Source organism: Salvelinus sp. IW2-2015, linkage group LG27, assembly GCF_002910315.2.
Source record: "Salvelinus sp. IW2-2015 linkage group LG27, ASM291031v2, whole genome shotgun sequence".
Lineage (NCBI taxonomy): Eukaryota > Metazoa > Chordata > Actinopteri > Salmoniformes > Salmonidae > Salvelinus > Salvelinus sp. IW2-2015.
The window spans coordinates 11,969,413-11,995,096 of record NC_036867.1 but is presented as its reverse complement, the minus strand read 5'-3'; the positions used below and the strand labels follow the sequence as shown (position 1 = coordinate 11,995,096).

The 25,684-nt window shown below is 41.2% G+C and overlaps 4 protein-coding genes across 6 annotated transcripts; all 4 read left to right on the top strand.

Annotated features, from left to right (window-relative positions):
- Positions 1-80: 80 nt before the first annotated feature.
- plag1 (pleiomorphic adenoma gene 1) lies at positions 81-12,211 on the top strand. The gene is made up of 3 exons (XM_023973209.2): positions 81-210; positions 4,653-5,015; positions 5,243-12,211. Exons 2-3 carry the CDS (start codon positions 4,765-4,767, stop codon positions 6,459-6,461), a joined length of 1,470 nt encoding a protein of 489 aa, XP_023828977.1. The 5' UTR covers positions 81-210; positions 4,653-4,764; the 3' UTR covers positions 6,462-12,211.
- Positions 12,212-12,668: 457 nt separating this feature from the next.
- Positions 12,669-14,248, top strand: mos (v-mos Moloney murine sarcoma viral oncogene homolog). Its single transcript, XM_023973153.2, has one exon. The coding sequence runs from the start codon at positions 12,779-12,781 to the stop codon at positions 13,784-13,786; it is 1,008 nt and encodes a 335-aa protein (XP_023828921.1). The 5' UTR covers positions 12,669-12,778; the 3' UTR covers positions 13,787-14,248.
- An 800-nt stretch (positions 14,249-15,048) lies between these two features.
- Positions 15,049-16,938, top strand: rps20 (ribosomal protein S20). The gene is made up of 4 exons (XM_023973142.1): positions 15,049-15,158; positions 15,978-16,077; positions 16,277-16,350; positions 16,717-16,938. Exons 1-4 carry the CDS (start codon positions 15,156-15,158, stop codon positions 16,897-16,899), a joined length of 360 nt encoding a protein of 119 aa, XP_023828910.1. The 5' UTR covers positions 15,049-15,155; the 3' UTR covers positions 16,900-16,938.
- A 92-nt stretch (positions 16,939-17,030) lies between these two features.
- Positions 17,031-25,373, top strand: LOC111953703 (kinesin-like protein KIF20A). Of its 3 annotated transcripts, none has more exons than XM_023973141.2 (19): positions 17,031-18,211; positions 18,396-18,529; positions 18,958-19,068; positions 19,278-19,397; positions 19,540-19,678; positions 20,395-20,579; positions 20,701-20,788; positions 20,898-21,077; positions 21,227-21,338; positions 21,430-21,492; positions 22,185-22,331; positions 22,544-22,709; positions 23,044-23,220; positions 23,363-23,502; positions 23,741-23,906; positions 24,118-24,283; positions 24,452-24,552; positions 24,678-24,797; positions 24,878-25,373. In XM_023973141.2, the coding sequence occupies exons 2-19, from the start codon at positions 18,398-18,400 to the stop codon at positions 25,121-25,123; spliced, it is 2,559 nt and encodes an 852-aa protein (XP_023828909.1). In that variant the 5' UTR covers positions 17,031-18,211; positions 18,396-18,397; the 3' UTR covers positions 25,124-25,373. The 3 variants fall into 3 exon arrangements, with proteins under 3 accessions (XP_023828909.1, XP_023828908.1, XP_023828906.1); XM_023973140.2 differs by having other exon boundaries at positions 17,031-18,319; positions 24,896-25,373; XM_023973138.2 differs by having other exon boundaries at positions 17,031-18,319.
- The last annotated feature ends 311 nt before the right edge of the window (positions 25,374-25,684 follow it).

Below are 25,684 nucleotides of genomic sequence, written 5' to 3'. Positions count from 1 at the left end.
AGAGGTGGGAGGGATATTGAGTAGGCGTGGCCAAAATGTATGTTTGGTTGCATCGCAGCGCATACACAATGGCTGCTGGAAAGAGGGGAAAGCAAACAATTTTCAGGCCCGCCGCGTCTAGCAAAAAATATGAGAAAAAAATTATAAAAAATTCGGAAAATAGTTGAAAGTCAAGAAAAACTCCGTAGAAAGGATGTTAAGGCTCCTGGGGTGAGTTTGGCGTAATTTAAGTAAATTGTTACGGAGTTCTTGAATTAAAATATCGGGGTTATTCAAATTATGAGAGAGGGGTGAGCTAGGGAAAAAAGTTTGTGTTAATCAGCACCCAGTTTGGGACCTCAGAGGAAACCAAAGGAAGACAGAAATATTAAGAAAATTTAAATAAATTGTGTCATTAGTGCTAGGCATGTTACGTTGCGTGATAGTGAATGTCAACAACCATGGGAAACAGTTGAGTTGAGAAAAGTTAAGAAAAGTTTAGCAATTTTGTTTCGTTTAAGTTTTTCCTGAATATAATAACAACAGTGCTGCGAGGACAGCCGACGGGAACACACGCGCACTTAAATATATCAAAATTATTTAAAAATGCATGCTGTGCGCATACTGTTTTTAATTTTACTCACATGAAGGCTACACCAGAAAACACTGTAAACATGCCCTTATCGATAGAAGCATTTTGCCGAAACTTGAAAATACGAAATTTAATATGTGAATTATGATTTTATTATCACTGTATTATGTCATTTTTTCATCCAGAATGTAGGCCCTATAGACAGAACACGTCTTTGACTAAAATCAGAGATGACAGTGCAACTTTGAGTTAGTTTAAATAGACAAGTATCGAAGAGAAGAAGTTGCTTGTCAATACCATAAACAACCAAAATGGAGGGAGAACTGCGGGCAAACTAATTAGGCGATGCTAAACATTTGCTTATGCATGTGTTCATGTCCGTCTATTTTGTACAGAGAGTTATACTAAGTTTAACAACATGCATTGGATGATGTTACAAGCTGCTGCTATGTTACATCAAAATCACGTCCCATTGACTTTGATGCGATTAATTAAAATGTTTATATTTGCAGGTTGCTTATATTATCAAATTCAGATTGGACATGATGATCAGTAGCATTGCATGTATGATGCACTGATATAGTAGGCTATCTGTTTTTTTGTGTCGTGTATAAAGCTATTCCCAGGTTATTGTTAGCCATAGCATTGAGCCCCTGCTATCCGACTGGTGCTGCTCATGGCTATAGGACGCACGAGGAGCCTATAGCAACATGGCAGAACCTCTACAAGTGAACTCGAGATGGGTTCACAATGCTGTTTGGCTTGGGTTTTACAGTCATGTAGGCTATTTGCCGTTTTGGGGAGGTTTCTCTTGAATGGCACAATTGCGCTATGGATTTCTTATTGTGCATGTTCAGCCAATATGTTGATGTTGTCTCCTATGTAATAACTATTTGGCTGATATGGTGAATAGCAAGATGCAAAAAACCTTGCTTTTGAAGTGTGTGCTTTGCTCTCCTAAATTGGTTTTCACATGGTGACAAGTTTTTCATCTTAAAGAGAAAGGCTTTTCCCTGCCTTCTCCTTGTTTTATCATTTTATGAACGGGTTCGGTTGGCATTTACATGACGAAACATGTCAGATGCATCTGTAAAAAAACAAACTTTAAATGAAATGCTAAATATATGTTGTTACGTAATGTCACTGAAGTGTGTGCAAATCACTGCATTCTTATAATCTGAGTTAGGCTAACTGTGGTCCACATATTTTGCTATTCATAATGTAATAACTTGACTATATGCATTCATTTTGGGGTTCATTATATTGTATTGCAGATAAAACTTTTGTTTATTTTATGTATTTTAATAAAGTTTTTATTCTAGAAGCATTTGCACCAGAAGATGATGAGGAAAAAAGTAACTTTGTTTCTATAACATTTAACATGTGAAATGTATCTAAATAAGATTAATCTGTTGCATTAAAACACTTGTTTGTTGCATTTAAACACTTGCAACTTTTATATGTCTTAGATTTTGGGATAATACTAGTTTTTGATTAGATCTTTTAAAACTGTACAGTTACATTAAACAAATTAGGTTACATTTTCTTATTGGTATAAGGTCGAATGGAATCAACAATTGAAGAGTTTCATTCTAAAATGCTACATATCAATTTTCAGAAATGTTGGTTAAATTAGCTTTCATTGTTTAACTAAATCGAAGAGATTGGTGTGTTTTTTTCATAATCTAATCATGGCATAGGGTTGTTCAATGACAGACATGTTTTGTTTCTTCCCAAATCTATCACTTGATGGTTTCATTTCAGAGAGACAAATAGTCATGTTTGTTTGCAAAATGCTAAATATCCGCCTCACTCTCAGAGAAATAGGTAGTAGCCTACTGCGAGGTTTTACACTGTCAAATGTAACAAATAACTCATTTTTTTCGTAAAGAACTGAACAAATGATACTTTTGTGATATCAATATTTTAAAAAATTATAATTCATTACAGTAATATGATATCTGTATGTAAAACATTTACATTTGACATTTTAGTCATTTAGCAGATGCTTTTATGCAGAGCGACTTACAGTAAGTGCATTCATCTTAAGATAGCTAGGTGAGACAACCACACATCACAGTCGAATATACAGGATATGAACATCCCATTCCAGCTCAACAATGGATATATAGCGTTTTGCCCAAAAAATAAAACATCTTCATAAACATCTCAAATATATTATACAAAATCTGAGATCAGTAATATTTTACACACACATGAAGGTACCCATAAGCAATCATTTCTGATGAAAAAACAAAAATATGAAAAATTGGTGGATATAGCATTTTGGAAATAAATTATTCAATTGGCTTTAAAGTTTTAATATTCATAGAGCATTTGATATACTTTATATCTTTACATTATTGATGTAGTGCCTTTTTCATCTGTTCACATCAGAAGACAAAAAAAAAGTCACATTTTAATTGACCTATTCCAGTAATCCAGTCTCTTGGAATGCTGTCTTTTTCAAGGCAGATGGCCTCTGGTATTGTCTAGGTTTTACTTTAATCATTGGTTCATGTTTGAATTTAGAGTACTCCAATGGGGCTACAGCTGAAAGGCTCACCAATGTAAGGTGTATCAAATACAATTGGATGATGTATTTTCAGATGTTTTTTCTGTGTATGAATATCCAGAGAATAGTGTCAGAGATACAGTCATTCTGTTACCAAACTTTGCATCTGCATTGTTCCTCAAGTAAATGTGGAAATTGTTCAAATAAGTCCTTGTGCATAGAGTTGTATGGTTAATTTAACTCTGTAATCATTGGTTTTTGTTTGATATACAGTACATTTTAAAGTGTCACTCTGCTACAGTGGAATTGCCCGTATCTAACATAAATTATCGAATATATGTCTATAAAGTAATGTTGGTAGACAGATAGTGAGAGGGTTGAGAAAGAGACAAATGTTTGTTTTAATGTTACATTAAGAACAACGTTTTGTCTTAACGAGAAGCATGGTCATGTTGAGAGGATTTGCAGTTCTAATCAATCCAGACATCAATGTGTAAACCCTGTTGAAATTCTAAATACCTGATTTGAACTGCTTTAATTTGTCAGTTTATAGAATTGTGCATTGTGAATACAGATCACCAGAAATGGTTTTTATAATCATTAGATCAGAAAGTGTTTTATTTTTTATTTTGTAACATTTTAAAGATTAAGGTTAACGGCCAGAAAACCTCCATTTTTTTCAATAGCATTATGATACATGTTTATGTGACTACATGTATCGCAACCATATCACTTTTCAGTATGATTTGCTCACCTTATCATTAATTGTATAAGGCTGCTCAGACTGTTGTCCAAACAAAGATGGTTTAATGTGCAGCCTCGAGAGTTTTTAAGCAAGGCTCCAGAGCGGTGACCTTACAAGGCCGTTACCATACATATAGCTTTAGAAAAATCCCCTTCACACAACATGACCTATGTATTGTAATAGCGTAGAGCAAGGAAAAGGGAACAAAGCATTAGCTCTATCTAAAGACATAACTATCAAGCTATGGATGCCTTCCTTAACACGCCTGAGCTTGGCATTAATAACCCCCTCCAATAATTGTGTACATTACAAAACATGTATGCTCTCCCCATAGTCTTTAATGAGAGCTCCTGTGCACTTCCTTTACACCCTGTTTCCTGCACACTTCCCTTCCCGGCTTGCATCGGGAGTCAGGACTAGTTGCTCCGGGATGATCCAGCTTGAGAGGACATGGGTAATTAGCCATGCGGGTTTGGCAGAAGCTGCGTTCCTGTTGTTGCGGGAATGTTACACTGGAAATCTTTTGAATCATGTCCCGATAGTGGAGAAATATAGGATCAAGAAAGATTGAATGCCATATTTAAACACAATGGCTTGATTACATTTTTCTATGACTGGATTTGATCTGGATTTTCAATCTCATAAATGTAATCTATGAATGGCCCGTACAGGGTTTCTCATAAATACTGGTCTGTAATACAATTTATAAATGTATTCCCCTAGTTGTAGAATGATATGAAATTGCAGTAGAACTCTTCTTACGCTTTTGAATGAGAACATGAACCTTTTCCCCTCCCCCTCTCTCTCACACACATCTTCAGGCGCCTGAGTCCTGGCGGTGTTGAGCACATAAAACTGGAGAGAGAACAAGCGTCGTTGACAGTAGGTGGGCACCGCGTCCTTGTCCAACCAGCCGCGCTGCCCTAGGGTGCCATGGCCACGGGAACCCAGGGGCACTTAGACCACGTTCCGGATAAAGCCAGGCTCGCGGCGGCCACAGGGAGGCGCAAGAGAGCGGAGGGGGGCAAGCCCAGGAAGAACTTCCCCTGTCAGCTGTGCGAGAAGGCTTTCAACAGCGTGGAGAAGCTAAAGGTGCACTCCTACTCACACACAGGAGAGAGACCGTACCGGTGCTCCCATCAGGACTGCACCAAGGCCTTTGTCTCCAAATACAAGCTGCAACGGTAACAGAACAAGCACCTGTTATCTTCTAGTAGGCCATACTGTATTCATATGTACAACACTTACTGTAATGTGTAGTTGTTATCTTTAGTAGTCTGTCATTGTATACATTCATGTATTATTTAAGTTTTAAAATCACACGTATGTGTCCTGACTAGCATGCCTACATAAGCACTAAGAGTTATTGCTGAAATATAAAGTGTTGATGGATTGTCATCTGTGTTCAAAGGCATATGGCAACACACTCGTCAGAGAAAACCCACAAGTGTACGTACTGTGAGAAAATGTTCCACCGCAAGGATCACTTGAAGAACCACCTGCACACTCACGACCCCAACAAGGAGGCCTTCGCCTGCCAGGAGTGCGGCAAGAGCTACAACACCAAGCTGGGCTTCAAGCGTCACCTGGCCCTTCATGCGGCCAACAGCGGAGACCTCACCTGCCAGGTGTGCCTTCAGCCATTCGCCAGCACCGGCCTTCTCCTGGAGCACCTTAAGACCCACGCCGGCAAGTCCTCGGGCGGCACCAAAGAGAAGAAGCATCGGTGCGAGCACTGCGAGCGCCGCTTCTACACGCGCAAGGACGTGCGCCGCCACATGGTGGTGCACACAGGCCGCAAGGACTTCCTGTGCCAGTACTGCGCCCAGCGCTTTGGCAGGAAGGACCACCTGACGCGCCACATGAAGAAGAGCCACGCCCGTGAGCTGCTGAGGGTCAAGACGGAGCCGGCCGATTCGCTGGACTCACCCTTCTCCTGCGGGCTAGCCGGAGGCGTCAAGGGCGAGCTGGCCACCATGTCGACGCCGCACAGGCAGCTCCAGCTCAACCTGTACGGTGGCCCTCTGCTGCCCCAGCACCACTGCCCCACCATGCCCCCCCTGGACACAGAGCCCAACCCCCCACACCCCTTCCCCCTAAAGTACCAGCTGGGCTCTAACCTTACCTCATACTCCGTCTCCACTCTGGAGAGGGAGCAACATCTAAAGGGAGAACTGGAGACGTATCTGATGGAACTGCAGAGCGGCATGCCGTCCTCCTCGGCCGAGGGGGCTCAGCTATCCTCCGCCTCCAAACTGGAGTTAGACTCCCAGGTGGGCTCGTTGGACGAGACCTCGTCTGACGAGGCATCTCTGTCCAAAATCTCGGCGGCAGCGGGCGAGTCGCTGGCCTCCTCCTCGTTGCTCGACTTCTCACAGCTCTTCAACTTCCTGCCCTTGAACAGCCCTCCTTATGGGCACCAGGTGACAGCCGGTGGGGGTCTAGGTGGGGTCCCCTTCCCGCCAGAGGAGGCGCTGTCTCTCGTCCAGCTTCCGCCCCATCCCCTTGATTCTCACGAGGTGACAGGGAGCGGGGACGATGTAAGCCCCCTCCACAGCCTCTCCTCCTCCTACAGCTCTAACCTGAGCACAACCACCACACTGCCCCGCTTTCACCAGGCCTTCCAGTGACACAACACACACGCATGCACACACACTTACACACGTACAGTAAACACACACAGTCTGATAAAAAATTATATTCTGCAAATTATTATTTTCATGCCAGTAACACATTTTTGAATATGTCTGCACAAAACTACAACGTAATAGCACTTCTGTTCAACAGTTATGGGATTCTACACATACAGATACTGACACAGTATATTAGATGTATGGGTGAGTATCAGCACTGACACATACCACATACACAAGTCGTTTGGCTCAACCACATAGCTCAAGCCATGGGATAATGGTTGACATTTCATGTGGTTAGTGTCAACAATACTATATCTTCACCGCCCTTGCAAATTCACCACTATAATGTTGATGACCAACACAGTCCATTTTAGTTCAAACAACAGTTAAACATAACTAGGGTTTTGGAGTTTTACATAGAGGAATTTATTTAGGAATGTGATTGCAGTGATGTATTTCTACCCATCTATATTCTTAACTCCCTTTACCTTGGAGTAGATTGAACCTAGTATGTAGATTTAACCATATTTTCATATAGAACTTTGTACTTTTGTGTGATGTTGAATGTCCTCACCGCTAACCATTTTTTAAATGTCTTTATCTCTTTGTTTTGTTTTAAGATTTATAGCAATGCAATCATATGTTTTTAGACATAAGGTACTGAAAAGCCCCTTGTGGAATGTAGTGTGAGAATCATCCTTGTTCCCCATCAAAACCAAAGTCAACCAAATATCGACTGAGTTGTCAGGCAGAATAGTGTCATGGTATCGCTGATGGTTGTAAATGTTGCTGCTGCTTAGTAGTTCCCCTATAGGCCGATGGGATAACTCAGCTATAGATAGACTAAGTTGTTCTTCCTCATTTCATTTTATTTCATATAAAAGGGACAAGATAATATAACAATTTTATGGCAAGAATGTAATCGTAGGCCTGATTCCATTTCGGCCCCTAGCCCTTCGCTGCTTCATACCCCTTGGTCAAAATTGCTAAAGGACCGAAATGGAACCAGACAGTAGAAACAACATTAAAGCACTGCCACATAACTAGGGTCAATTTGTCTTTCCTCATTCTACCGGTTTTAGTACCGGATATGAGGTTAGAAATAGTTTGGGGAGCTTTAACTCAATCATTGCCTGGCTACCCAAACTCCGAGCTCCAGCCAAACGCTATTGGCCTGAGCACCTCCCCGACGATTTCTAGAACGCAAACTTATTCTCACTGTTCTGATTAGTCCCAGAAACGGATGGGTTGGGCCAGAGCCAGAACACACGTGGGTAAAGCGGCGTTTAGAAAATTGGTCATTGGCTTTGATACTCTGATTGGTTAAAGATGATCCAATTGCTGATGATTTTGTTTTGTACAACAGCCCTCATTTTGATGTCACCACAAACAACTTCAACGATGGCAGTCTCAATCTGAAGTATGTGGCGAACATAGAGCAGCGGAAGAATTCCATTTGAGTCGTCAGGCAAACCCAATCATGCATCAAATCAAGGATAATGTTAGCAATATTTAATCCGCAGGAAACAGTGTAGTAGAACCACCAGTTAAAAAAGAAAAATATGTCCAGTGTGCAGTTTGAAGAGCTAGATGGGTATCTTTAAACAGGTATCTGGACACTTTGTATGAGTATGCTAAGGTTTGTGTGAGCCTACATCACGTGTTTGTGTTTCCAGCCAACGGCTAGTATGTGATTGCAGAGGTGAGGACCCTCACGTAGAAAATCTGGGAGGCTGTGTAGAGCGGTCAGAACAGAACTGCCTGTTACAACTCATCTAGGTGGTGTGATGGATTAGTAATGTCTGAATGTGTGAATGGGAGATTTGTGCCTCACACATGCAGACATTCAGAGTAGTGAATGCAAAAGCACTTTTAATGTAATATGTGACACATTGTTCATTCACTCAGAGCAAAGGGATGTCCCAATTTTACATTTCAAGTCAGTATCCAGTAATCCAAGATTATCTTCAAGGCCCATAATACAATTACAATATTTTGGTTTTTATTTATTTTATTTTGTGTTTTTTTATTAACAGGTAAATACAATATTACAGCCAGCCAGATTCCTCTTGTTATACTATTCACAAAGAAGGAACCCTCTCAAATATAAGTATTCTGACCAATGGCAACCAGCATATCAGCTCAGTACAGAAAATGCTTCTCTACAAATGCTGAGACAGAAACACAGCTACTTTATCTTACCAGTCCCTGAAGTAGCCCCTTAGCGCCAATTTAAACAGTTGTTTTGACATTGTATGTAAGGTTTAGATAAAGTACTGTATTCTACACCTCTGCATGATATGAACTTGGCTGGAGTTCATACTTGGCCGCCACGGTTGAAGAGTGTTCATGAAGGATTTGGTTTTTAGTGTCTCTAAATGATCTTGTCAATTTTGTACGATGTGTTGTATAGTGCTGTATGATATAGAAACTAGAGGAAAATCCCAGCAATGATGAAATATGGATGACAGGTCTGGTCTGGTCAAGAAGTGACAGTCCCAGAATTGTCTCTGAGCGAGATGCTGTAACACTGTGCTGAGAGACACTGACCCTGCTGCTGTCAAACAGTTCCTGAACAACTACAGTACAAGTCAAAAGTTTGGGCACACCTACTCATTCAAGGGTTTTTCGATGGAGTGCTGCATCAGATGACCTGGCCTCCACAATCACCCAACCTCAACCCAATTGGGATGGTTTGGGATGAGTTGGAACGCAGAGTGAAGGAAAAGCAGACAACAAGTGATCAGCATATGTGGGAAGTCCTTCAAGACTGTTGGAAAAGAATTCCAGGTGAAACTGTTTGAGAGAATGCCAAGAGTGTGCAAAGCTGTCATCAAGGCAAAGGGTGGCTACTTTGAAGAATATCAAATGTAAAATATATGTTGATTTGTTTAACACTTTTTTGGTTACTACATTATTCCATATGTGTTATTTCATAGYTTTGATGTCTTCACTATTATTCTACAATGTAGAAAATAGTAGAAATTAAGAAAAACCCTTGAATGCGTAGGTGTGTCCAAACTTTTGACTGGTACTGTATGTAAGATGAAACAGCTTAGGTCACTGCCAGAATAATGTCAGTCTTTAGGAACTTGTGTACTTGGCACTGTGTGCTTGTGCATGTATGCGTGCATGTGCATCTGTAAATCTAAACGCCTATGTTTCTGCTTTGTTCAGTGATAGTGTATGGAAGATGTTTTCAGTTACAACTTAGATCTTAGTAGCCAGATCAATTCAATCCCATCATCGAAGGAATGATATTGATATCCCTGGGATGTAATGCTATGATGATAGAGGTTTGGCTTCAGGTAAAAGTCAACCTTTGGCCTTAATGGATATCTATTACAGTATTTCTTACCCTCGTTCGAGACGTGCCATTTATAGGTGTCTTTGCCTCACTCAAAGGGAGATGAGGACCTCACAGACACCTTTCAACCACGTCAATTTCAGTACAGCAGGGCCGATTACATGCAAGTGTGCAAATGTGCCTATAGCGTTCTGAACAATAGCAGCAACGTACTGCATATCCATTTGAATTAATCAAGTTTTACTATTTCATTCTCTCATGTAAACCATAATCAGTTTTATAAATAGATCCCATTGAAATAATTATATATTATATTAAAAACATTAGTGGGGGAACTGTTTTGATATATTTCTACTAAATCTTTAATGTTCACATAGACCAACTCTGTAAGTTCATGTAACCTATGGGAGTGGATATTAATTTGATTGATTTCTAATGACTGAAAAAGTACAGTAGCTGGGCTGTTCATTTACAGTGAGGTCCACTTTAGGTTGCAACTTCAGCTTTATCTCCAACTTGTATGTTTCAAAAAAAAGACTATGCTCAGTTTGGACTGTATATCACAACCTTTCAAATTGTGTGAATGTACAATTGGTATACAGTGTTTACTTAGCTCATGCATTTAACATAATACAGACTCCAGCAGTGTTTTCCCTTGGAGCAAAAAATGTGCAACCTCACATTGTTTTACTCTGTTAAAAATAACCATTAAGGCAAAAAACTTATTTGAATCCTCCATGTTCCTTAAACATTTCTTGAATGAAAACAATATCACTTTAGTTAGGGCCACGGGATGTCATTGAAAGGGGAAGCTGAATGCCTGTGTAATGTTTTCAAGTGTTATGGGGTTGAGTGCTATCAATGTATCTTGAAGGTTTGTGGTTTTACATAAAATGTTTGGTAAGCCTCTATATAGGGCAGATTCTTCTATAATCGTAGCACTTTCGGAAAATGTTATGCCTTTGTTTCCTCCAGTACTTTTTTTCTTGTTTAAAATTCCTTTATTACAAAGTATAGATGTCATATTTAGCTCTTTAGAAAAAGTTAACGTGTAAATACAATATTAAATGTTTTATTTTTTACAGGTACAATTTTTACAGTGTTTTACTATCATTAAGTGTCATTTGCTTTACTTGCACAAATTTTCTGTGTGTCTCATTGAGGGAACTATCTGTCGGATAGTAAAGACTATATTTTCACATCATTGCTGCCATTTCAAATTTGCCACATTTCTTACCATCTATATCTATGCTGGCAATTTGTTTGGCTTTTAACCCTTGATAAAGTATTCAGAGAGCTAGTGTATGTAGCTATCCCAGTATTTACACTTAAACACACTTGGTTGCCTTAAACATGATTTTTTAATTGACAGGTTGGACTAAATGTATTGGAGTAACTTATTAGGCTCAAGTGCTTGGGGACACTGATATTTTCATATACTTTTTTATCCCCAATATTTTACACTTTTATTGTTCCCTGATGGATGACTGAATATCTGGTTGGAGGGGTTACTTCAGTGAGAGACACAGACCTTTAGCAATTCATGTCAACCTTCATTATAAGCTTCAGTGGTGCCAGTGAACCATGTTGAATGTGTATGTAAGAAACACTGCAATATTGCAATATTTTGGTATTGGATCAAGCTGCTAATGGATACTTCTAAAGCTCCTTAAGGTGCTACAGACCTCTTTTCTAGTTCTTTGTTTTGTTTTTACAAAAATATAAAATTGAGTTGTATGGTCGGCATGTGTGTGCCTGGTTGTTTTCATATACATATATTTTTTGTACTGTGACTATTTGTGGCCTTGTATGGACTTGCCTGAAATGTCACATGCTTCTCTCCTTCACTTTGTATGGCGGTGTGATGGGGGAACCTTTGTCATCCTGGTGATTGACATGAAAGGGCTTGGGAGAGTGTTCACTTGTTGCCTCAGTATAAAATCAGGCTGAGATTACCTTGATGAAGATGATGATGAAGAAGATAATGACTCCACGATAGGGGACACGTTTTTTTAAAGGACTAGTAGTACTTATAGCGAGGGATTTGTTCAGAGGCAAACTGCATTCCAGCCATGTTGGTTTTGTTGTTCATTGCAATGCCATCCTGTGAGAATGGACTCATGTTGCTAATCATGTATATTTTACTTAAAATCTATTTTACAAACTACTGTTGTACTTGTATAAATATAGGCAAAATAATTCATATATTTGTGTATAAGTTGTGTAAAATAGAAATTAACGCTGCAGCTTTTTATAAATTTTCTAACATTGACATCATCCAAAGAGACAGATTATTTATTATCTGGCTGAGTAACCTGATTTGTTTTCATACTACCTTGCTGCTATGAGAGAGAAGAGCTGCAGTCTTCAACTCCACTGTTATTACACAGTGTAATGAAAGCTCAATAAACATAAAAGAAGGATTCATGCAAAAGTCCACAGTTGTTGGTTCATTTTTTTAAGTGTGTGTCAGGATGTGTGTAAAATGAGTGCTGAAGTGGTTTTTTTATATAGTGAAACAAGTGCATGAGAATTGTCCTGGAGTTTTAATTATTTAATCATATTTTAATTGACTTTCTTGGTCATATTCAAGGTCTTCAAGACAAAAATCATGTATAATTAATACATTTTACTGGAAGATAAGCCTATGCATATTGATCCAATTTGTGCTTTTAGCCACTGGTTCTGTTAGATGTGCAGATCAACAAAGAAGGTTACTGACAAAAAAATGTATTCATCCAATGACATTTTTACATGCAGCACTTGATTTCTATTATATACAGTGCTCAAGGAATGACATTCAATGAGAGCAAGATTTACCTTTTCAAACATGATTGAAGTCTCTCCCATAAAAAAAACGTGACTGTGACTTTAAATCAGAGGCAACTCCTCATTAGGGCTACCTCTTGGTCCAGCAATCAACTGATCTAATGACAGCTGTGTGAATAGACAGGCAACACGCGCAAGCTCTCGTTTTACAGCAAGCGCACAAGGTGGTCCGAACATGCCATCCCCAATTCCCCTGACACGCTTGTTGCCTAAAGACCTTTATCCATCTCTCGATTTTGGAGCTTGCAGCAGTCCACTGGCAAAGTATTCCAACGATTCCACCCTACGAATTCCAACTCAACGGTTCCATGGGAAGGTCGCAACCAGGCTATGGTCATCCACCATTGATTGGAAGGAACTGCAATCCATGCAGCCCATCGGATCTGGGGGGTTTGGGTCCGTTTACAGAAGTGTGTACTTTGGGGAGACTGTCGCTGTCAAAAAAGTGAAGAAGTGTGTCAAGAATAAGCTCGCCTCCAGGCAAAGTTTTTGGGCTGAGCTAAATGCAGCTCACTTACGCCATAAGAACATTGTGCGAATTATAGCAGCTACCACGTGCATACCGGAGAATTTAGAAAACGGGGACAACATTGGCACAATAGTGATGGAATACGCAGGTGAACGAACTCTCCACCAGGTCATCTACGGTTGCGCGGAGACGCTCGAAGTGGACAGGTGGATTACGTTTTCCAAAAACATTGCGCATGGTCTTCAGTTCTTGCATTCTCATGGTATTGTTCATTTGGATATCAAACCTGCCAATGTATTGGTTTCGAGGGAGGATGTGTGTAAGATTGTTGACTTTGGCTGTTCACTGAAATTGGAGCTCGGGGGGGATCGGTCCAGCCCCCAAATGAGTCATGGCGGGGGCACCTACACCCACCGAGCGCCTGAGCTGTTGAAGGGGGAAGACGTGTCTCCAAAATCCGACATCTACTCCCTTGGCATCACTCTTTGGCAAATGATCACCAGAGAACAGCCCTATACAGGCGACAGGCAATATGTTTTATACGCAGTAGTTGCATACGATTTACGCCCCTCGGTCACTGATGAGTCCTTCAAGTCACACCATGGGGGCCTTTGCCGATCCATTGTGTCCAAGTGCTGGAGCGGTGAGCCAAGCTGGAGACCAAGCGCTCAAGATGTCATCACAGATCTGGACAAGATTCGGTCCGAACGTTAACCTTTTTATTTGTCATTTTCAAGCCAGCCGATTCATGGTATGATCCGTCAGTTGTGTCCATACATTTTTACAGATTTTTAAATTTACGCACAGCCAGTTATAGACTCCCATGTTGTCTTACTGAATGTAAGTGAATTGTGAAAGGCAAGCCCCAATGGGACACCACAGATTAGTTTGATGCTGTCATTCTTCTGCCAATTCTGCTTAAGTGTATTTCTAACGCATGCTACCTAATCTACTCATTTTTTAAAACGCAGAACCTCTTGAACGATTTACATTTCTGATACTGAAGTTGGTTTTGATCTGTGGACTAGATTGTTTTACTTGATTTATAAGGATTTAATAATGTTTCAATGTCAAATAAATGTTAATGTCAGCAGCAGTCTGTGCATGTAACACACTTAATGTATGTAAAGTTTAGATATTTGAGATTTCATTAAACGTCCTTGATTCGTAGTGGAATGGTGTTTTCTAGTATTGTAACTGCATTAGAGTGGGATGACTTCTACAGCATCAACAGAAACAGCTTAACCTGTTTTGCTCATGTTGAAATAATTTGTTTGGTAATTGTGTGTTTAGGCTTACACTTAGAAACTAACTTAAGCTGACTAATCTATGGCCTAACCTTCAACCAAATGTTTACAATGGGTGTGTCTTGTCTCAGAAGAAAATGGAACCACTTGTATTTTCATAAGGGAAAAAAGATCAACATTGCTGCAAATTTACCTGATTTTAGGCTATAAATTGCTAGTTGAAGGTGGTTAAAACAGCAGCACATAAAAGCAAGAACAGCCCTACATAGCAGACAGCAACACAGGCAATAATCACATTTCAGACAAGGCAGAAAAGTTTACCCATGTTGGCCACAGCACCATACTCAACATAACAGAGAAACTACAGGCTTCTTCAGGTGGAAGGTAGAAAGCTAGGTCCCTTGGAAGAACTGATTGATTTTATTTGAAACCAAAAAAATACACACAGTACATTTTAAAATGTTTACAGGGATAACACAAAGTCAAGTATTTGCATTGTGGTCCAGTGCGTTACATTACATAGAAACATACATGACATTACTCCGTAGAAAACACGGATAATAAAGTATTGTATATTCAAGTCTTCAAGGGAGTAGAGGAGGACGGGTGCCCTTTCGAAATATTCGAACTGGGCCTTTAGGGGTGATTTGGTTCAGATACGCCTCCTTGGTGTTCAGGCTATTCTATTGGCACAAAGGTCACGTGGTTCCCGGATGTAGTGCGTATATATACGGAAGCAGGCCTCTTTCCTTCCCTTTCGCGAAGAACTGACGTTCCTGACTCACCGCTGTTCGCTTGGAACTTACGAATAAGTCGGTCAGGAATATAAAGAGAAAATGGTAACGTTTCATTTCTTCAACTAAACGCAAATATCTCCATATAGCTAGCTCGCAATGCGGAGACTAGATAGATGGACAGTCTGTTGACGTTAGTCGCTCTGAATCAGGGCAGTTGCACGTGTAGTTGCTAGCTAGCTAACTAGCCAGTGAAGATGGCTGGGTAGGTAGCTATTCATTTTGGATGGCTTTCTGCCAATTTAATGGGTCGAATCAGATAACGTTGAACTAGTTCTGAGTTGTCTTGATGTGAAGAGGTATAGTTGGTTTGTTTTTAAATGAGTCGAGTAACTGAAGTCTGACCCAATTCCTGATTTTTGGCTTTACCTTGTTGGCTAATTAACGAACTAACGTTAGCTTATTAGCCAACCGGACATTTCCCTCCCTTTTCATTATTGCTTCCCCATATGCCAAACAGTTTGATACGAATGCTTGGTTAACGTACTTTAAAGCCTTAAGTGTAGATGGTTAACGTTACTACATCTTGACACCAAACCATGACAATGTAGCTGCAAGTTAATATTTCAGTGAACGTTAGAATCAATAGCTAACTACCAGATGCTGCAATTGCTGATATTCTCGTTCATCGCTCACTTCCTTTCTGGAGCTCGGATTTAGAACCGTCAGAATTGGCTACAATACATGCATTAATTACTTACACACCAATGGCTATGAGGATAACATCTTGCTATGACATAGCTAAAGCTATGACAAATTCTGATTCATAATACGCTATTCTGAGCCATGACTACACATTTGAAGCACACTTTCAACTTAGTTGCCCTCTGTTTTTTAATGCGTGATTCTTTCCTTGCATTGTAGGCGTTCAAGGACACCGGTAAAGCCCCTGTTGAGGCTGAGGTTGCCATCCATCGCATCCGTATCACCCTCACCAGCCGCAACGTCAAGTCTCTGGAGAAGGGTACCTTCACTTTAAATACTGTAACTTTGTCAACATCTATGGCTATGAGGATAAAAACAACTTGATATGACATAGCTGAAGCTATGATAAATTCTGATTCATAATACGCTATTCTGAGCTATGTGGACCCATTGATGGCACGTTGAAGTGCATGGTGTCACCTTTTTTGACATGCAGCCCTTTTACTTAATATTCTTAGTGTGCGCAGACCTTATCCGTGGAGCTAAGGAGAAGAACCTCAAGGTGAAGGGACCAGTCCGTATGCCCACCAAGGTATGTACACCAGATATATACAATGGTCTTTCCCGCATCCTTGACAGCCTGGGACTCCCATCCGTGGTCTACCCTGGGTCTCTATTGAGGTGATGCCAAATCAACGACCCTTCGCTTTCTGCCCACTCCCCAGTGGTGGCTCAGATTGAATAGGGGACGACATTACAATTTTTTCAAATAAAATGATCACTAAGGCTAAGTAAGTTGAGGGGAAATGGTAGTTCGTTTTCCACCAGGTGGCATTAGGCTCCAGGGAAAGGTGTTGAAGTTGTGCTGTTGTGTTCACTTGGCCAAAATATTTAATGACACTTCACCTCACCATTTGATGGGTGGTATCCTGTTTTATTTTGTCTCGTCTCCTTTCAGACTCTGCGCATCACCACCAGAAAGACACCCTGTGGAGAAGGCTCCAAGACCTGGGATCGTTTCCAAATGCGGATCCACAAGCGTTTGATCGACCTGCACAGTCCCTCTGAGATTGTCAAGCAGATCACCTCAATCAGCATTGAGCCTGGTGTAGAGGTTGAGGTCACCATCGCTGATGCATAAGCTGTTTTGTACCCAATGCAATAAAAGCTTCAAACATAATTGTGTGGATATTTTGGCTCATTCAATGTTGAGGGATATTAAATGTTGCCGGGGTTGCAGGTACTACCTATGAGTGGTGCTTTTATTGGTAAGTTTATTCTATGAAACTGGCTCAGTCAATATAGGACTATTTTATCAACACTACAATCGCCTTTCTCAACTGGTCTGAGGTCTGGTGTGGGCTTGCAGTACAGGATGTTTATCAATGGTGAATGGACTTTTAAGACCACTGAATGGTTATGGTGTTTACTCAAATTTGTTGATTGTGAAAACAAGAACCTTCAAATGCTACCACTGAAAGGGGCTTTTTTGGGGGTTTGGTTATTGGCCATTGATTGTGGTCCTTTTCCTACCTGTAATAGTGCAAAATATTTTGCGGCACAAGGTCTTTAGGTGGGGATGGGAGAGGAATCAAGAGTACAGGTACATCTCAATAGTTAAGTGGTTTAGATATGGAAATAGGCTAGTATGCCAGCTGGGGAGTTGTTTTCAACTGTCCACTTATTCTTGTCTAATCAGAAAAAGAAAGGAATTTTGAACTGGGTGCCACCTAGTGGCTGGATTAGGTCTCACGTTATATACAAGGCATGCCTTGTATAGTCAATATAGCGTGAATGAAATGATGGATTTGAAGCCCCCACCCTGGACACATGCGGATCTCTGGAAGGCATGGATAGGTATATACAGTATGGCTGACATTCTACATAGCATATCAGAGGGCAAGGTGGAACTATTACCACGCTAACTCCATAATGGCTTTTGCCAAATTATAAATCTGGTTTTCAGGGAAACGGGTAACTCAATCTAGCTTCCCTTTCTGCTGATAACTGGGTGTGAACTCCGCTCAGGCATTTTTCTTTTACTACAGCTACATTAGGTTAGCTTAAGCCAAACCAATCCTTTAAAGCCCCATTGCAGACAAATCCTGTTTTTTCATATGTGTCACATTGCACAACATCTAATTGAATGAACACGAAGTGTAAAATAATACAAGCGCTGGTTGAAAATAAAATCTAAACAGAACCTTCTCAGCATGTTTGAATGGGTGGGAATTTCGGCTTGCCTAATGACATCAGCAATTGGGTAATGGACCTATAGTTATAGTAGGGGTCAATTTGAGATTGTGCAAACCTTCTGAAAAGTGATTGGTTAACCCAGGATTCCACCTGTTCTCAATTAAGGACTGATTTTAACCTGAAGTTGTTTGGTCTTATGTGGAGTTTGTTTGCTTACTGATATTGGAAATTCTGACTGCAAGTTATCCTGTGTTTAGGTTCATATACAATACTTCTATTTTTTTTATCAACATTTGTTGGCGAGTATTTTTCCTTGCTTGTAAACAAGCAATCTATTTCATTCAACACTATGGCTTCTTCCGGTCGTAAGTAAATGTGAAATACAGCAAAATTATTGGTTCTCACATACATTTGAATCCTTAACATCTGTTTCTTGCTTAGTCATGACAACAATCATTGATTTGACCCATGATGGCACAGTACTTGATGCAATGGAATCTACATGTAATGATCTCCATGCATGGAATCCCCATCGAGATGTGCTCTCAGAACTCTCCTCTATTGCTTCCATGCAGGTACTCCCAAGGTTTTAAAAATATTTTTTTACATGTAACCTTTTTAACTAGGCAAGTCAGTTAAGAACAAATTCTTATTAACAATGACGGCCTACCCCGGCCAAACCTGGATGACGCTGGGCCAATTGTGTGCCACCCTATGGGACTCCCAATCACGGCTGGATGTGATACAGCCTGGATTGGAACCAGGGACTGTAGTGATGCCTCTTGCACTGAGATGCAGTGTCATAGATTGCTGCGCCACTCGGGAGCCCACAATGTTGAAGTTCTGATAATGTTACAATGGCCTATTGACTGACAGTTTGAGTAATTTGTAGTATGGCTCCCTATATAGTGCACTACTTTTGACCACTACATAGAGAATAGGGTTCCATTAAGGGTGCAACACATGATTGTATTGACTTAATGAATGTTTTTCCCCTGGCCAGAGTGAGGTGTTGGACACTGCAGAACAGCAGCAGCAGAAACACCAGCAGTTGAGGGTCTACCTAAGGGTGAGGCCCTTTTCCAAGGATGAGATCTCCAGCAATGAGGACCAGGTATGTGGCAATGGGACCATTTAAAAAAAAAAAAATGCTGATCCTAATCTAAACAGTAATATTTTAGAGTATATGGTCAGGTTTCAAATGTACCATATGTCATTGTCTTGACTCCAGGTTTTTATTTAAAGTTTACAAAATATTTGAAGGTCCTGTAAACTATCTTCCCTGATCCACACCTCTCCCACGATCTTCTCGTCTCTCTGCAGGGTTGTGTGGTTCTTGAGAATGCCAGGACCGTAATGCTGCATGCGCCCAAAGGCTCTGCTACCATGAAGAGCAGTGAGAAGGGCGTTGGCCAGGCGATACACACATTCTCATTCTCTCAGGTTAGACTTACGTATGTGATTAATGCCTTGTTTTGGAACAATTGGGTGGTTCCTGATCCTGACTGTAAGTCGCTCTGGATAAGAGTGCCTCTTAAATGACTGAAATGTAATGTTCTTGGTCTCATGTTTAAATTTCACTCAGATCTTTGGGCCCGAGACGAAGCAGGCAGATCTCTTCGAAGGCACCATCAAAAGCCAAGTTCACGATTATCTGGAGGGGAAGAATGCTCTCGTCTTCAGCTATGGTGTGACCAATGCAGGCAAGACCCACACAATTCAAGGTAAGTCTGCTAGTAAGTAACCGCCCTGCTCATTGTAATCTTCCTACTAATCAAAGGTAATTATGCCACCCAACTTCTGTTTGGATAGGATCTGCTGTGTTGGTGTGTGTAAGTTTCTTGCATTTGGTATGTTGGAGGACAAGGGAGAGACCCTCACACTTAAAACACCATTTTTGCCCCCATATCCCATTTGACAGACTGTACGTCTCTATCCTTGAGTTTACCTGATGAAACCAATGATGTTTATTCTATGTGTTGGCCAATTAGAGGCTTTGAAGCCACCCAATGCAATACTGGTGGTACTCAGAAGCAGTCCTCCATAGGAATGCATGGGATTCTACAGCATTTCAATTAAATGTTTCAAGGACAAAATTGTGTTTCTTAGTATTTCTTTGTAGTGGGGACCATAGCATTAGTACTCCCCCAAAAAGTTAAGGAATGTTATTTTTTTTAATGAATGTGTTCTGATCACATAATGATTTAATAGAAAATGACTGTAGACATTAATAAAAGCATTTCTATAGCTTCCAAAAATCTTTACAATGGAGTACCACAATGGCTGTGCAGTGGCTTCAATACATCGCCCCCTCTCGGTCATCCAGGGTTTCTACACTTTGGTTGAAACCAATGCAGCTGGCTGTGACTGATACTAGTCAATGAAGGACTGGCTGCAAGGGACAGACTTTCTGTATTTTGTTGTTGTTGCTATGTTGCAGGATCCCAGAAAGACCCTGGTATTCTCCCCCAGGCGTTGGATGTCATCTTCAGACACATCAAAGGGAGACAGTATGAGAACATGGATCTGAAGCCGTACCTCGGTAGCGCTGCTCAGTACCTAGGGCCTGACCAGGTCCAACAGGAACGGAACACCAAAGCAGCTATATTTGCTCTACTCAAAGAGGTGAACACGGACACATAATGTGGAGTAGCCTAATTAGTTGATGGGTCATGTGAAGTTGTCTTACGGTTTTGTTTGTTACCCTGATCTTTTATAACCACCTTCATTCTTCACCCCCACATAGGAAAATGAACCCCCACGCGTCAGTGGAGTTTCATCCCACTCGTCCTCAACTGGAAGCCTCTCCTTCTCAGTCTCCTACGATAACACAGGTACATCAGATCTGTAAGCCCATCTCTGTTGAAGTCAAACATCTGTATTCTGGAATGGCTATTGATAGAAATGCCTAAACGGGATCATTTGTGGTTCTCTGCATCCTAGTTGAGTTTGTGGCTGCGCCTGGCGGTCGGGACCGGAGCCAGTTCGCCCTGTGGGTGTCCTTCTACGAGATCTACAACGAGAGTGTGTATGACCTGCTGCAGGCGTCGCCCACCTCCAAGACAAAGAGACGCACAGCCCTCCGTGTGTGTGAGGACAGTGCGGGAAACTCGTATGTCAGAGGTGTGTGTGTGTAGGCAGGCAGTGGGATGTCGTGCCCATTGAAACAAAGTGCCCACAAGTTCACTTCAGTTTTATTCAATGGTTGCTTTGATGCAGACCATAGCTCATGTAGTATTGAAATGGATGTAATCCTATTTTTCCTTTTTCAGATCTAAAGTGGATCAATGTTCACAACTCCGAGGAGGCATGCAAAATTCTCAGAGTTGGAAATAAAAACCGAAGTGCTGCTTCCACTAAGATGAACCATTCATCAAGCAGAAGGCATGTTCACTCACTTTTGTTTTATACTCTTATGTGGATTGCTGAGATGCATAAAATAATTGTTGTCTTTACATTTTTCCCCTTGTCACAGCCACAGCATATTTACCATCAAATTACTGAGAATTGATGGAACTGAGGTTCAGACGATGTCAGAGTGAGTTGACTTTCATCCATATTGTACCTGGTGTTAGGTTCTAAACAGAGTAAATACTCAAACCAAGTTTATTCACCCACTGGGTCAAACGGCAGCATAGAAATGTTTCCACAAGCACATAAATATTTATAACTTCCTACTAGGAGTCGCCTCCCTGCACAGCTAGCTAGCAACAGATCTCTGTTGCTACTCAAACTTCATTGGTTCCTCTCACGAGTGTAGTCTTGGCCCGCCTCCTACTAGAACATTTGTGGGCATGTGTGTAACTGGTATGTTCCTCCTCATGTCATCTGACCTTGAGCTGAATTCCTCACTCCTCCCTAATCCACGGCTGTCCTACCGTATCAGTGACTAAAAGCATACTGTTGCCCTTTGCCTGCCTCCATAGGCTCAACTGAATAACTTTGCATACACATTTAAAGTAATCAATATGTTTTAATATGGTAACATGAATAAGTGTGTTTCAAGCTAGAATCCAACACTGGCAAACAATACTTGTTGCTCTAAGTGCTTTAAACACAAAATCCAACCAATGGTTTACTCGCCTAACTGCAGTTAGCAGAAATCGACTCCTCCGTTATCCTTAATTTGTCAGCTTCATTGTTTGAGTAAATTCATAATGCAGTTTTAGGATTAATTACAATGCTGTGCTGCAACTTGCTCAAGAGTCCACGCTTTCTTTTCCACCCCAGACTCTCTCTGTGTGACCTGGCTGGTTCGGAAAGATGCGGAAAAACTAAGACATTTGGGGAGAGGCTGAAGGAAGCAGGGAACATCAACAACTCTCTGCTCATCCTGGGGAAATGCATCGCTGCCCTGCGCAGCAATCAGAGTGACAGGTACAGAACAAGTACCACTGCCATTGATTACCAGAATGACTGTATAAACACCACTGCTTCAAAACCACCTCGACAAATTTGACCAAATGCTGCACACAAACCTGATTTGTCAGGTAAATAAAAATGCATGTTTCCAAACCCTGAATGAAACTGATTGGAAAGCTGCTATTTGATGAATTCAAGAGTCGTCATCCTTTCCTCCCCTCTCTTAGGATGAAAAACGGCTATATTCCCTTCAGGGAGAGCAAACTGACCCGTATCTTCCAGTCCATCTTCTGTGGGAAGGGCCGAGCCTCCATGATTGTGAACATCAATCAGTGTGCATCCACATATGATGAAACTCTCCATGTCATGAAGTTTTCTGCCATCGCTAAGCAGGTTGGTCTCTCGCCCACCCTGTCAACATTCTACTCCATCTAGGTTTAGTTGACTCTATGAATTTCTCACTTTGGTTGAAAAATGTAGTGGTCAGTTGCAATGCCCTTAATCCACCTATAGGTGTCACGGTCAAATTCCATTTGTTGAAATGTCTAGCCACAAAGTGTACTTCACTCTCCCGCATTGATAAGGATTAGTGTGAGAATTATGGTATGGGGAGTAAACAAGTACCACACCCTAAACTGAAGTACTAGAAGTGTTCTAAATGGCTCCCTATATAGTGTACTATTTTTGGCCAGAACCCTATTGGTACTAATCACCTTTGTTGTCCTAGGTGGTCCAGCTGATCCCAACAAAGTGTCTAGAGTCTCTGACCCCGCGGCTGGTGGGGCGTGATGGGAAGCCTCTACTGAAGAATGGGGTCATCGACGACCAGGCTCTAGAGAACTACCTGTCTGAAGAAGAGCTGCTGGATGAGGATGAAGCAGACATGTCCATTTTACCCCAGGAGGTATTTTCCATCCAAACGGTCTAAAAGATTTTGCCGGTGTTCTGCTGTTTCTGATTTTATTTCATAGGGATGGATGCAATATCATGTTAATTTACAGAATCAATGGTGTCTGATTACTTTATGAACTGCTGCTGTCTTCTAGGATCTCATGAATGTAATCGAGAATCTCAGGACCAAGCTCCTGGCTGAGCGACGGAAGAACTTGGTCCAGGAGATTGACATCCGCAAGGAGATGGGAGACGCCATGCTGCAGCAACTCATGGAAAGCGAAGAACTCAGGAAGTGAGTGTTCCCCGAGCGTCAAATGGGGCACGATCACGCCTTCCCCCTTTCCACTATGTTAGTGTTCTCATGCAATACCCATGGCAGTGCTACACATTGGTGGTGGATGTGGTGCATTGCTGCACCATAGCGTGTGCAATTCATTTAAGATCTAATGAATAGCGTTTGTGCGTTTGTCCACACCCATAAACTGTCTTCCAAATTATCTTCTAAAAGGATGGTGTAAATGTTTCTCTAGTCGTCAGGTGGCTGAGCTGAAGGAGAGCTACCAGGAGAAGCTGGAGAACACATTTGAGATGTACAAGGATGCCCTGAAGGACCATGCCTACCAGAGGGCGCTGGAGCGCGTAGAGGATGATTACGTACCCCTTGAGGAGTTCATCGCTGAGCAGGAGAAAGTAGAGGTACTAGACACTCACTTTAGGTGACTGACAAGGTCCTGCCACAACCACCTCGTCAGATATGAATTCTGTCAATTTAGGGTCAGATCTGCCAAGTGTTTGTGCCCGTTTAATTTTTCCCCTGAGGGGAAATACGTTTCCTGTTTTTCCTCTGGGAAGTAAAAAACTAGTAGTTGGTGCAAAGGTTTGGTAAATATGGACTCAATCTCTATAGGCACTAGAACAGAAGCTGTCTGAGATGGAACGGAAGCTGTCTGAGATGGAGCACAAGCTGTCAGGTTCCACAGTGGGTTCATCTATGGTTCCAACCAAAGAGAACTCGAGCCAGACAGAGAGCATCTCACAACCACCACCTGTGGCTATGCAGGAAGGGTTAACGGGTCAGTACACCATCTCCCTCAGTGTTGAATCTATTTAATTAACAAACTGTAAATCTGATTGTACAGTAAGCCTATATTCTATACCTTAAACTACAAATCACTGTGCACAATAAGCCTATCAATTTAAAGGAAAGGCTAATTATTTATATCTACCTATTGATTTCAAAGTCTCAGCAGGGGATGTTCTCACAGCTGTTTCCAAAGACGCAGAGCAACGCAAACTCCTTTTGAAAGAAAGTGCGATGGAGAAACTCGGTGAGCAGAAAGAGGTAAGGAAACCTAGCCTGAAGGCATAACTTTTACAGTTGGTGTTTCTATAAGGGAAAGCAGTGCAATGCATTTTGAAACCCAAATGTTGGAACTCAAACCTGGCATGTCTCTTGCTTATTTCCAGCTGATTGTGTCTTTGCAAAAAAGGATTGCAGTTCTGAATGATGCACTACATGAGGCCAGAGAACGCTTCTTTGAAAAAACGTCAGAAATAGATACTTTACATAAGAAGCTAGCTGACCAGGTATAGACTACATGAACTTGTGTGTGTGTACAATTTAAGCCTAGTTTGTCAGTGTCCACGTAGGAAAACCTGATGTGCAGTGTAATCTCTGTTTTCAGGCACAGGATCTGGCGAGTATAGGTAAGGGCAGTCTGGAGAAGGACAAAGAACTGGCATTGTTAAAAGAAGAGCTGGCCAAGCTATCCCAGAAGTCCCCTGTCCAGCCCAAGCGGGGTTTCATGGCCAACATTAGGGAATCTGTGACGTCGCCACGAACAAGCACCATTGCCAGGACACTGAGGAAATCTGTCCGGACCACACCCTTGCTGAAAAGGCCCTTCCACTAACTACCGTCTTCCCCCGTTTTTAAAAATGTTTAGGGCTCTATTCAATCTGTCTCGTTGAAGTGTTACAGATTGCGTGAAATAAATTAATTTCCAATTGCTTTAATGTGCAGTGTTTACGGTCTCTGAAATGGAAAGGAAATGTTTCCAAATTGCAATCACAATTTAACGCTGAACTTCAGCGATGGGGATTGAATAGAGCCCTTGTTTTATTTGTTGTTGTTGTAAGTCTTAAATAAAATTCTACTGAATATTTCTGATCCATTTCATTGGGAGACCATATCTGAAAGAATATGACCATTTTTATATGGCTTTCAAGTGTAATTTTAACTTCTCACGGAATGCATAAGTACATTGCAGCTCTTTCGCTATGTTTGAAGTTGGTTCGTCAAAGTGGAGAAAGCTGGACATCACGTTGACATTCAGGTGCCATACAAATGGTCTTTAGTCACAAGTTCTCTTCATCTAGTACCTTTGGTCCAGGGCCTTGCACAGACCTTTGTGCTTAAACTTAACGGGCACCCCAATTTTTTTTTTTTTACGGAAGTCAATCTCGTTGAGCAA